The 13,352-nt window shown below is 46.4% G+C and overlaps 1 protein-coding gene across 3 annotated transcripts in view; it reads right to left on the minus strand.

The window, feature by feature from the left end:
* Window positions 1-13,352, minus strand: part of ASS1 (argininosuccinate synthase 1) — a 168,860-nt gene that overhangs the window by 549 nt on the left and 154,959 nt on the right. For 2 of the 3 annotated variants that reach the window (XM_054997683.1, XM_054997682.1), the window contains exon 15: window positions 5,748-6,060. In XM_054997683.1, the coding sequence (XP_054853658.1) occupies window positions 6,009-6,060 (52 nt within the window). In that variant the 3' untranslated portion in view covers window positions 5,748-6,008. Of the gene's footprint in view, window positions 1-2,840; window positions 3,000-5,747; window positions 6,061-13,352 lie in introns of those variants that run through there. The other variant, XR_008598202.1, reaches the window with a different exon arrangement.

The raw sequence follows: 13,352 nt of genomic DNA on the forward strand, positions 1-13,352 counted from the left end.
AACAGAAAAGTCTCTGGTTTCATCTGAAGTTTAATCTTCAAAATCTTCTGAATCAATGATTGTATCTGCAACCAAAAACTCTTTGCTTTCTTATATGTCCACCATATGTGAAAAAATGTCAGTTCTTGTTTAGCACATTTCCAACATACATTTGATGCCTCCTTATACATTCTAGCCAATTTTTCAGGAGTCATATACCAACAATACATCATTTTGTAAAAATTTTCTTTAATAGTGTAGCTTAATGTAAATTTCAGCCCTCTTGTCCACATATTTTCCCATTGCTCCATTAATATATCATGTCCACATTTTTTCACCCATTTAATCATACATTCTTTTACTTGCTCTTCTTCTGTCTACGAATTACCTTTCTTTCTGAGTTGGTTCCTACAATCATGCATGTTCCAGAATGCATAAACAACTCTTATCTGATTTAGAGTCCAACCCCATATTTCAGGATTGGATTACCTCACACATATATGTAATCTTAATGGCTGCCGTCTGCAATCAATCAAGAAAGTCCAGAGGCTGTCTCTCTATTCCTCACACTATGAAATGCACCTTGAGTCTCAGTGAGAAAGGCGGGCTATAAATGACATTAACAACAACAACAATAATATAACATGTGATTTATGTACTGCCTTTCAGGACAATTTAACACCCACTCAGAGCGGTTTACAAAGGATGCCATTATTATTCCCACAACAATCACCCTGTGAGGCGGGAGGGGTTGAGAGAGCTCTGAGAGAGCTGTGACTGACCCAAGGTTACCCAGCTGGCTTCAAGCAGAGGAGTGGGGAATCAATCCCACAACAACAACGACAACAACAACAATAAGGAACACAGCTCTATGCCCTTATTAGGAAAACACAGCAGAAAGAGGAGACAGGTCAAATCAGAGAGAAACAAAAGCAATGAAGTAAAAAAAAACCCCACGTGTTTTTTCCCATTATAGTCTGTTTAGATAGGGAATTTGTTTCATTTTCATATTAATTACTATAATTATGAAACACTCCATTTTGTACTTAGTGTAATTAATAATGAAAGAATTGCACAAGTCTACTGTGCAGCCTGAGTCAGACCATTGGTCTATCCAGGCCAATATTTTCTCCTCTGGCCAGCAGTGGCTTGAGAGCCAGTTTGGTGTAGTGGTTAAGAGCATGGGACTCTAATGTGGAGATCGGTTTGATCCCTCACTCCTCCGCTTGAAGCCAGCTAGGTGACCTTGGGTCAGTCACAGCTTCTCAGAGCTCTCTCAGCTCCAGTGATTGTTGTGGGGATAATAATAACATACTTTGTAAACTGCTTTGAGTGGGTGTTAAGTTGTCATGAAGGGCGGTGTGGTGATAGAGATAGAGTGCCCTGAAATCATAGCTGACCTATGGCGATCCCTGGTGGGGTTTTCATGGCAAGAGTCTAATAGAGGTGGCTTGCCATTGCCGGCCTCTGCAACTGGTCTTTGCTGGAGGTCTCCCATCCAATTACTACCCAAGGCCGACCCTGCTTAGATTCTGAATTCTGACAAGATCAGGCTCACCTGGGCTGTAGACCCTGAAGGGCAGTATATAAATCAAATGTTATTATTATGTTATGATTAAGAGTCATAGGACCAAGCTACAAGTGACGAATGACACTTGAACAGCAAGTGAACAGACTCACGTGTATTCCTCCCTGTTCACTTGCGCTCCACTTGCGCTCTACGTGATCAAGTGGAGCGCAAGTGAACAGGGAGGAATACACGTGAGTGTGTTCACTTGCCATTCAAGTGTCATTTGTCACTTGTAGCTTGGCTCTCAGATCAGGGGCTTTCACATCACCTACAGCCTGATCTTTTTCCATGGGAGATGCCACAGATTGAATGTGAGACCTTCTGATTGCTACGCAAATGCTCTGCTGCTGAACCATGGCCCCTTCCTTCTCCCCCCCCCACAACCGTTTTCACACTTCCTCACTGACTTCCGCTTTGGTCAGTCCTACGTATCAACATGCTGTAAATCAAAACTTGTCAATCCTGCATTGTGTCCCCACATCATTAAAAGATCCAGCTCAGTGGAGATATAACCATCTGCTACGGGCACTGCAGTGTCCCCAAGAGCAGTGCCTCCTCTTTTCCCAAAGAAGCAAATAGCAAACAGTTATAGGAAGAAAGTACAGTTGTGAATATGATCTTCTGTTTCCTGCCCTTTTAGTGGAGGGGGGGCAGGTTTATGCCTTCCGCAAGTTTAGTTGATCGTGGTCTAGAACTCAAAAGGAGTCACTTGGACTCTAACTCACTCATATCTAGCCCGCTCCAAATAAATGTCACATCCTGGTTTCTGTTTGTAGGCCATGCGTTTACAAATTGCAGACATTAAGTCCTGGTGCTCCACATTTTCATGGCCATTGAATCAAGAGATGACGTTTCTTACCTGGTGTTCAGCTTTTCTGGATACTAATGGCTTAATAATGATCCTTCGATGGCTTTTGATGACTTGGAGCACACTTCTGATATTTGGATGGGGTGGAAAAAAGCAATACAGGATGGCCATTTTCACACTGCTTACCGGCCACGGAACATCGCGCCAAGCTCCTGAAACAACAGCATCTTCCTGGTGCGATTTTGCGCGAGAATGGCAGTTCTCGTGCGAAATCACACCAGGAAGACGCTGTCGTTCTGCGAGCTTGGCATGATGTTCCGTGGCCGGTAAGCAGTGTGAAAACGGCCCAGGTTAAAGGGAACTGGCAAGAGAGAAAAACCGTAAGTTTTGCAACTATGGGGGGGGGGGCTCCAAACATATGCTGTTTTCTAGAGTCAATAGGGATACTTGAACTCTGGCAAGTTCAGATCATAGTTTGCTCACCAGATGCCAGCAGAGAGCCAATTTTTCACCAAGCACTTCAGTTGTTTGTGAGCATTGTCTGGTAGTTACCTTCCATGTATTTCAATGCGAATGCAATCAGCAGTATTTCACACATATCTGTTCTCACATAGCCCAATGGGAAGACTTTGTTTGTCCTTGCTGTATAGTCAATTGTTAAATAAAGAGAACAAACTAGCAGTTAGTTATTTATAAACACTGCGCTTTAAAAACAAGTCTTACAGTTTGGTGTTTGTCTTAGTCCTCATTATTGACATTGTTTTGTGGATACACATTTTTTTGCACAGCCTTGTGAGAGTTATAGTTACCCACCATCATTATGACCAGAACCAACCATCCATGACGCTGGGGGAGAATCAATTTCACCTTCTGTGTAGATGCAAAAGAAGCCGGCCACAAGCTGCATTGCTGCAAAGCTGTTCAGCTACTGCTCAAGTTGGACAGTAGTGAGATGAGATTTGAGGCTCAGCTCACAAGCAATTCTGGCTGTTGAAAACAGGGTGATGGCTATGATTGCCTCACAGTTCGTAGCACCTCTAGAGAGGCAGATGTAGCTTTAGAAACTAGTTCGGTGGGTGTACTGGCCTTATCCTTCATGCTGAGTGTATATTTGTATTTTTTTTTAAAGGATTACAGAACCACCATATGTCTTCAAGTACTCTTTTGTTCTTGTAAAAAGCTGTTTCTCTGAAACTTCTCAGGCCAGATCAGATTGTGCAATGATGGCTGTCACCTCTATGCATTGTGAGAAATGAAGATGTACCCTCTATGCCCCCTCCTGCTCTGCATGCAAACATCCTTACAGGGCCAAATCAAATCAAGCCAACAGACGTGTTTCATTCCCAGAGTTTAGTGGAAAATCCCTGTGATCCACATGCATGGATTCTCAGTTCCCACATTAAGCTTCTGCATGGACAGTTACATGTTGTTATATTGAATTGTTATCTAAAATAATTTAAAAAAAAAAAAAAAAGCTTCTGCATGGACAATCAGAGGCAGGTACGGCATATGGCCAGGCAGGTGTATTTTCATTCTGCAACACGAAAACAGGTAATCTCCCCATGAAGCTTGAAGCAGAGCCTATTGTCTACTCTGACTGGCAGCAGTTCTTCAGGATCTTCATAGTATCTGAGAGCCGAAACAGACGTGATGAGATACCTGGGTTCAACTCATGTTCTCTTACTTCAAGGTTTGTCGGGAAGTGGAGGCGTCCTTGCAGCTTAAAGTTTATGCAGCTCCAAGCTGCGCAGCTTCAGGTGGGGGCCAGGCGAGTGAGGGGGGAAATGCAGCAATGCCCTCGCCCAGCCCCCACAGAACGACGCCAGGCTGCACAGGGAGAGCAGGAGGAAAGGCGCCCAGAGCATTGCTGCATCTCTCCCCCCCCCCCCCGCTCACCTGGCCCCCACCTGAAGCCGTGCGGCTCGGGGCTGCATAGCTTGCCATCGCTCTGCGGAGGCTGGGCAAGGGGTGGGAGGAGCGACGGTCTGTGCAATCAGGGTAAAGGCAGAGCACACCGGGCTATGTAACTCTGGGCCATGTGGCTTTGGGTAGGGGCCAGGCGAGCGAGGGGGGGAGATGCTCTGGGCGCCTTTCCTCCCGGCTCTCCCGGTGCAGCCAGGCGTTGCTCTGCAGGGGCCAGGCGAGCGAGGGGGGGAGATGCTCTGGGCGCCTTTCCTCCCGGCTCTCCCGGTGCAGCCAGGCGTTGCTCTGCAGGGGCCAGGCGAGCGAGGGGGGGAGATGCTCTGGGCGCCTTTCCTCCCGGCTCTCCCGGTGCAGCCAGGCGTTGCTCTGCAGGGGCCAGGCGAGCGAGGGGGGGAGATGCTCTGGGCGCCTTTCCTCCCAGCTCTCCCGGTGCAGCCAGGCATCGCTCTGCAGGGGCCAGGCCGGGTGAGGGGGGGGAGATGAAGCGATACTCTGCGTAAGCGGGGAAGGGAAAATGCCGCGATGCACCTCGAAGGCGGGAGGAAAGGCGCCCCACGCCTGCACTTCCCTCCCTGCTGCTCTGCAAATACTAAACTTTAAGCTGCAAGGACGCCTACACTTCCCGACAAACCTTGAGGTAAGAGAACACGAGTTGAACCTAGGTATCTCATCACGTCTGTTTGGCCTCTGATTCAGTTCCTTACTACTTGGAGAAGCAGAATGATACAAGGCACATGCATGAATATTCCTTGACTACTCCAGCATAAAGCGGTGATTTGGACAGATCATTGAAGATACACTGCCACAGACAGAACTTTGCGTAGTGTGCTCCCTTTGCAATGCTTTTGCCCAATTGCTGTATCCACCCCCCCCTCCACAGTCTGATCCTTGTATCAACAAGGACAAGCAAACTTTCTATCAGTTTTCCTCCATGCCTCTCAATCTGGAACAGGTCTACAGCCAGCAGAACTGCAAGCAAAGTAGTTTTTTAAATCTCATTTTCTTGCCCTCCAGTTTTGTTCTCTCCTTTTCCTCTTTACCTTGAATTTTTGTTTAAATGGACAGTTGCAGACTGTAGAAGGGTGGGGGCAGAAAAATCCAATCCAAACAAATTTCTTTTGATAAAAGACTTTCTTTCTTTAAAGGAAAACCAAACCAGACCAGAGCAGACCTCATGGCAATTAAAGCAAAGAAAATGCACCTCTTGATGATAACAAAAATGAAATTGTTATCATTAACAGCCCTCCCTCCATTTTCCTTTTAGCATGCTACAAGTAGGGAGAAATGGTTTGGGCAGATTCCAGCTCTCATTTTCTCTCCTACTCCTCCCCAATAAAAATGCACACCACCCAACAAAACTTGTGTGTCCTTCAGAAGCACTTAATCTTTCGCAGCGCTACAAAGACCAGCTTGGCAAAGAGCTGGGCTGGCTAAGTGGAGAAGAACAAGGAGCAACAAGCAGCAAAAGAGAGAGAAAAGACCCATTTATTAAAATGCAAAAATAATAGGATGGCTGTTTTAATAAAATCCCCATGCACAGAAACACAAGCACGCACCCCTCGTCTCTGCTGAGCTCTCTTTATTTTTGTGCCAGTGAAGCGTGTGTCCCAACTATTGCACAGTCTATGGGTTTGGGGAGACGAGTAACAGTTACCAAGAACTGACACGATTAGTGATAATGCGTGGGAAATTACCGGAGGGGACGAGCCTGCAACACATTGATTGCCATTAGTTCTGAGCGGAGTTGACCTTGCCTTGGAGTCGATGATATTCTTTCAGCCTGTAAACCAAGGAGGGAGGGAGAGAAGGAAAACAATTCATTGTGAATTAACATTAACAACAAGCAAATCTGAAGCAATTAAGTTCAGTGAAACAAGGAGGGGGTAGGGAAACACAGACATTTCTCAAAATATGCACATTTTCTGCATTCTTTCTCCCACCCCTCAACAATTGATTGCTGCGTAATTAATTCATCGGAAGGGAATAAAGTGGTGTACATTATTGCACAGAACAAAGAAGTTAACAGGCTACGGCGTGTGTGTGGCTAGAGGGAAAGAAAAGGCCATCATATAAATGCATCACTTTATGGTCTTTTTCTTCATAGTCTCTCCCGTTGGGGAGGGACATTGGAGAAGGTAACAGGAATGCCAAAGAGAGCAGAGATGTGCAATTTGGGTTCAGCAGTACTCTTTAAAAATGCCAAATTTTACCTGATTCTGTAAAATTCAGTATTACTGGATTCAAAAGCGAATACCGAATCAGATTCAGCATTCCTGAACTCAAGTTTACCAAATTAATTGAGGTTAATTTGGTAAATTTCGGTAATAGTAGCTGGGCTGTTCCTTTGCTAAGGATCAGCAAAGAAACACTGTTTCCCACTTTTTTAACCAGATGGAAGGGAGGAGAAGGGAGGGGGAGTTAGGCAGAAGGGAGGGGGAAGTGGCCAGTCCTTGCAGGAACTGTCCTTCTCTGGCCTATGGGATTCTCTACAAGGAGAGTGCCTATTTTAAATTGCCCTGCAAGGAGTTAAGGCAGGCTTGCCTCAGAACAGCCTCCATTTTGTATTCTCTGGCTGCCTGGAGAGATCTGAGATCCTGCCCACTGCTGGCTGTGGACTCTCTCTCTCTGTGGTCTGGTCTGGGCCTGGACTGCTTTGGACTCAACATGAACTGTGAGTAGATCCTGTTGCCCAGTGAGTGGACTTCTCCTGCTGCCTGCTCAGACCTGCTGCTGCACCTGGAGGACTTCTGCTGCTGCCTGGTTTGAGAGTTGTAGACTCACTGGGTTTTTTCTGTCTTTCAGACCAGGGGATTGGCCTGGTGTCTGGAAGGGACAGGGGTGGGAAAGGGAAAGTTTTTTTTCAGTTTGCATTTTAAAAGCTGGGGGGGGGGTTGCTGTGTGGGGGGTGCATTTTGGTTTGGCTTTTAATTACAGTTAGTGTTCATTTTGCTGTTCTTCTAGGGTGGGTTCTTCTGTTTTATTGTGTTGTTGGGGTGCTTTGTTTTCTGCTTTATAGTTCCTCCCTGCTTATTAGATCAACTTATTCTTCTGGGGGGGGGGTCTGTGTTTTCCCCTGTTGTCGGTGTTTTGTTGCTTTACATTTTTTCTGGTTGTTTGCAGGGGGCTGTTTTCCCTTGTTGTTGGGGCTGCTCTTACTTCAAAGTCTGGTAGATGTTTCTATTCTCTGTTGGCATAGAGGTTTGGCTTCGTGAGTTTGTTGGTTGGTTGTTCTTCTGGGGAGGGTGTTTACAGGGGTGTTGCTTGGTTTACATTCACCTAGTGTTGTTTTGGTGTACTTTGGATATTCAAAGAAGGTTGTGTGGACTTTTAAGAGTTTTTAAAACAGGTTAATTGTAGGTCTTGTAAAAAAGAATTTAATTAGCTTTTAGGGACTAACAGAGTTCCCCCCCCCTTTTAATATGCTTGCGTAGCAATTAAGGATTCTGGTGTGTTTGTGTTCTACTCAAATTCTATCGATAAATAGGCCACCCATTAGTGACATTTAACTAGGCTTCCCTGCCCACCACTGGTTCCCTTAAAGCCAGGCCAGGCACATTAGAAATGGGTTGGGGTTTTTTTGCCATAGGCTTACCTGTAGATTGGGGTTCAGGGGTAGCTTAATTCCTGAAGAGGAATTCAGCTGCTGGCTAGTGTAGCGCCACATACCTAAATAGGGCCTTTGAAAAAGAGGTGTGTGTGTTCATCTCCAGGTTTAGACACACAAAGCAAGCTTTCAGAGTAGATAGGTAGATTTTAAAAGGAACTCTCGTTTTTGGCTAGGTGCTTTGGATGGGTTGGTAATTTAACTATTTACTAAGGTTAGTTACAAGTTAGTGTAGGTTCCAGGGGGCAGAAAACTGAATGACAGGAGACCGGGGGGGCATGGGGGAAAGGCAAGGGGTAAGACTAGAGGGACAGAGGAGAGGGGGAGGGCTGCAGCTCTCCTCCCACTTGCGTGGAGGAGGCCTGGCCCAGAGTAGGCGCTGTTCATCAGCTTGGCTTCTCGTGACAGCGAGAGGGTTCGCAAGGTCCTCTTTCCTGGGGCAGCTGCAGGGGCACCACCCAGGAATGTTGTTCTCTTGCCACTGGGATGGGAAGAGTCAGAGAGAGAGATGTTAGGGAAAGCAGAGAATGACACACTATGTGTCGCAAAGGGAAAGCCACAGAATGCTGTTGTGTAATATAATGTATGTAATGTGTTGTTCTAATGTTAACTTTCCTCATTGCAGGGGTGGGAGGGAGCCAATGAGGAAGGCTGAGGCAGAGAGAGGATTACTTGGGTTTCCCAAATACCTCCATGTCAGTTTCAGCCTGAGGCCACATGGGTGGGATCCATCCAGGGCCAGATCTACGGTTGCCGGTGCCCAGGGCAACCAAAGACTGGCCACTCACGCGCCAGCACTGCGTGATGACATCACTTCCGTGATGTCATCATGCACGGGGGCGCGTGCCGCCCCTCAGCAAGCCGGCTGTCCCAGCGTGCCGCGGAGCTGGTGGCGGCAGTGCGAGTGGCTGGGAGGCCGCTCGTGCCATTCACCTGCCCCACAGTACAGGGGGTGGCTGGCTTGCCATGAGCCCCTTGTCCTGCAGGGCAGGCAAATGGGGCGGGCGGCCTCCCAGCCACCCACGCTGCCTTTCGCCTGCCCCGCAGGACAGGAGGCATGTGGCAAGCGTGCCCCCTGTCCTGCTGCCCATACACTCCCGGGGCTAACAGCTGCACCAAGTGCCCCCTCTTTGGTGGCGCCGGGGGCAGACTACCCCCCTGCCCCCCTGTCGATCTGGCCCTGGATCCATCTTATACCACCGTGATTGCCTGCTGTCACCTTGAGCTTGTGGCTGGGTACTGCTCAGTTCCGTTCTGTAGTGTATGTTCCCCCTCTGGCTGAACCCAGTGCCTGGCTGCTGCTGTGAATGGCACTAGTTCTGTTAGGCTAAGTTTCAAGAGTGACCTTTGCTTCAACTAGGTTTGGGTGGAATGGATGTGATTCTCTGGAGTGAAGATGGTCCCCTTGCTTCACTTTCGTTCTAGGGGAAATCCATTCCCTTGCTTCAGTTTGCTTCTAGTTGCAAGACTGCCCCCTTGCTTCAGTTTGGTTTGGGTGATTCTCTGGTGTGAAGTTGGTCCTCAAAGGGAACAATGGAGAGTGGCCAGTCAGCCTGATCAGGGGTTACTAGAGTATGGGGGGGGCATCAATTTGGTTCTTTTGGGTTTCCCCAGGGATGAGCTTGCATTTGGGAGTGCGCCTTGGCCGTGGCATCCCTGCCATGTGTGTACGTGCCTCTAGGAAAGAACTTGTAAAAGTTCCCATCGTTGGGAACACGGAGAGTGGCTGGTCAGCCTGTTCAGGGGGCATTGCAGTTTGGGGGGCATCAATTTGGTTCAGTTGGGCTGTCTGGTGTGGAGCATGTATTTGGGAGTGTGCCTCTGGACATGGCAGACTTGGTCCATGTATTTCTGCAGTGGGAGTCGGCTTGAATTCTATTCCCACAATAGGAACAAATGGAGTGGCTGGAGGTACCTTCTTCAGGGGCCCACGGAATTGGATCCTGGGGTCCTATCTCCCTGAAACTAAGGGGGGTTGGGGACAGTTAGGAGTAGGTCTCTGGAAAATGTGGTGGATTTCACTTGCAAAATGCCACCCCCCAGCCTCCTAGGTAGCCCCCAGGGAATAATGGAGATTGGAGGTGGTTGGAGCACCTTCTCTGGGGAGCCATAAAGTGCCCCCTGGAATCCAATCTCCCTGAAACTGGGGGAGGGTCTTTACGAGACTGTCAGGAGTAGGTCCCCTGCAAATCTGGTGAAATTTGCTCAAAAAATGACCCTTCCAGGCCACTGGAAAAACCCACATTGAGTTTCATATAGGAAACAATGGCTGAATTTTACCAGATTTGCTCTGTAATATTGAACTGAACTAGGGAATCAATTCAGTATTCAGGGAATACTGAATTTTTTCCAGTTCTGTATTACCAAAATGAATTTAAATAAAAATTAATTAATTAAAAAGTAATTAAAAAGCCATCTCTAGACAAAGCTGATGTGGCCAATTATCGTCCAGTCTCTAATCTGCCCTTTCTGGGCAAAGTGATTGAGAGAGCAGTAGCTGACCAACTCCAGACCTTCTTGGAAAACCCTAGTGCTCTAGACCCTTTCCAGTCTGGATTCAGACCAGGGCATGGGACAGAGACAGCACTAGTAGCGTTAGTAGATGATCTCCATCTAAATATAGACAAAGGCCACGCCTCCTTATTGCTCTGCCTGGATCTGTCTGCAGCCTTTGACACAGTAGACCATGCCATCCTGTTGAGGTGTTTAGAGACAGAAGTGGGCATCAAAGGATGTGCCTTGGACTGGTTTAAATGGTTTCTCATGGAATGGACTCAAAGGGTTGCCGTCGGAGATCAGCTATCTCCAAAATGGAAAGTACCTTGTGGGGTCCCGCAGGGTACAATCTTATCTCCCATGTTATTCAACCTCTACGTAAAACCTTTAGGAGAACTCATTTGCAGCTATGGAGTTGGATGTCATCAATATGCAGATGACCCCCAACTCTATATTTCACTATCCAGGTCCCCACAGGATGCAGTAGAAAGCTTAGATCGCTGCCTGATAGCCATAGTAAAATAGCTGAAAAATAACAAATTAAAATTGAACCCAGACAAGACTGAAGTGATGCTTGTTGGGAAGTCAGAGATCTTGGAAAACATTGTACTCCCCACCTTCGATGGAGTTCGTTTGACCCTTGCAGACTGTGTTAAGAGCCTAGCGGTTATATTGGATCCAGCGCCACTACTAGAAAAACAAGTTAAGGCAGCTGCAAAAAATGCTTATTACCATCTCACTCTAGCCTGAAAAATGGCTTCTTATCTCGACACGGCCGACCTGACCACCTGGATCCATGCTATGGTAACATCAAAACTTGACTATTGTAATGCATTATACATTGGTCTCCCATCTAAGTTAACTAGGAGGCTCCAATTGGTGCAAAATGCTGTGGCTCGACTATTATTAGGAGCAAGCAGGAGCTTGAACATCACTCCCATCCTACAGTCATTCCATTGGTAATGGTTATTACATACAAAGCCCTTCATGGCCTTGGTCCAGCATACCTATGGGACCGCCTCTCTCCCTATGTCCCTCTACGGCAGCTTCACTCATCTGAACAGGGTCTCTTGCAGGTGCCAGCCTGTACATGGGGGAAATCAACAGCAGCCCGTACACAGGCTTTCTCTGTGGTGGCCCCTACCCTATGGAACGGGCTGCCTGAGGAGGTCAGGAGAGCCCCCACCCTCCTGGCTTTCCACAAACAATGCAAAACTGAATTATTCCAAAAAGCCCTTTTTCTCAGCTAAGAGGGTGGTATTGTAGGAAAGGGGCCCCAAATGTTTCGCTAATGAGTTAGAAACCATAGATTTCACCATTACGTTGCCTTACATATTATCTGTTGCTTTAAATATGTACTCCTATATCCTACCTGTGCTTTATGTTGTTCAATGTAAGTCCTAGAATTGATTATGATCTCTTTCAGCAATTCCTCAACCCCATACTGGATCCTTGCTAATACTATATCTTTGTAAACTTATATTCTTTTACCCCAGGACATTGTTTATGGAAATGTTCTTGACACTGTATGGAAATGCCTGCCCTTGTCCTTGCCACTAATCGTACTAATCTCACGCTATGTAATCCACCTTGAGTCTCAGTAAGAAAGGTGGAATATAAAGAAACAAATAAATAAATTTACCAAATTTATTTCCTGTGCACTCCCCTATAAGAGAGGTCTGTAGTTAAGGCAGCGTTAATTAACTATGTTTTTTGTTCTGAACATTTTGCTCCTTTCTTTATGCCATTTACTGCCACAAGATAAGGAGGCAGCTCCTTCCTGGAAGTAGAAAACTAGATCTTTGGGGAGAAGAGACCCAGACTAACCCCCTTCATGCATGTGCATTTTTGGGAAGAGCGTGGCACTCCACCTGCATTCTAAAGAGTCAAAGAAGGAGTCTAGCACATGATTCTACTGACTGTGTAGCTCTGCACTGATTTATGTCCTTGCATGTCAATAAGTGAGTTGATTTACAGCTGAAACTACTTAGGAGGCTGCCTATTACCATGGCCGTTTCTACATGGCTTACCTGCTTGCGTTATGTCCCAGCAGATCGCGCAAAAAACGTGGAAGATCGCGTTTTTTCGCGCGGGATTTGCTCGATGTCACATGACATCGCTCAAATCTTGTGCGAGAAAACGCGATCTTCTGCGTTTTTTGTGCGATCTGCCAGGACATAATGCAAGCAGGTAAACCGTGTGGAAACGGCCCAAGATTTTACAGAACTTCAGATTATGTCGCTCGGATCTGGTTTTTTTTAAAACAACATTCCCAATTATTAATGCATACAGAGCTTTAAAAAAAGCAGTACACTTTGGTAACAAAAATATTGGGTGACATACAACTGGCTACTTGGTGGGATTTTTGACTCCCCACCTATCCTGTGGAATGACCTGCCTGAGGAAGTCAGAAGAGCCCCCATTTTCCTGGCTTTTCGTAAACGATGCAAAACCAAACTATTCAAAAAGGCTTTTTATTCAAATGGGCGGGCTGTATGGTAGGGATGGGGTCTCAGATGCTTCACTAATGAGTTAGGGACCATAGACGTCACCACTATGTTGCCTTGCGTATTATTTGTTGCTTTGAATATGTACTCCTATGTACCACCTGTGCTCCATGTTGTCTAATGTTAGTCCTAGAATTGATTATGTTTCTGCTTCAGTATTTTTTTCCTACTTTGTATTGGATTCTTGCTAATACTATGTCTTTTAAACTTGTATCTATTTACCCTGTCGCATTGTTTATGGAAATGTCCTTGATACTGTATTGAAGTGTACTTGATACTGATTGTACGAATCTCATACTATGTAATCCGCCTTGAGTCTCAGTGAGAAAGGCGGACTAGAAATGACATAAATAAATAAACAAGCCCCAAAGTCTCACTGGGCAGGGGCTTAATATAGTGCTTTGGATCTTGGATCTGGCATTGTGATATTTAACCCTGTTGCATTAAAAGCCATGACCTTTTTGC

The sequence above is a fragment of the Eublepharis macularius genome, chromosome 14 (assembly GCF_028583425.1).
Source record: "Eublepharis macularius isolate TG4126 chromosome 14, MPM_Emac_v1.0, whole genome shotgun sequence".
Lineage (NCBI taxonomy): Eukaryota > Metazoa > Chordata > Lepidosauria > Squamata > Eublepharidae > Eublepharis > Eublepharis macularius.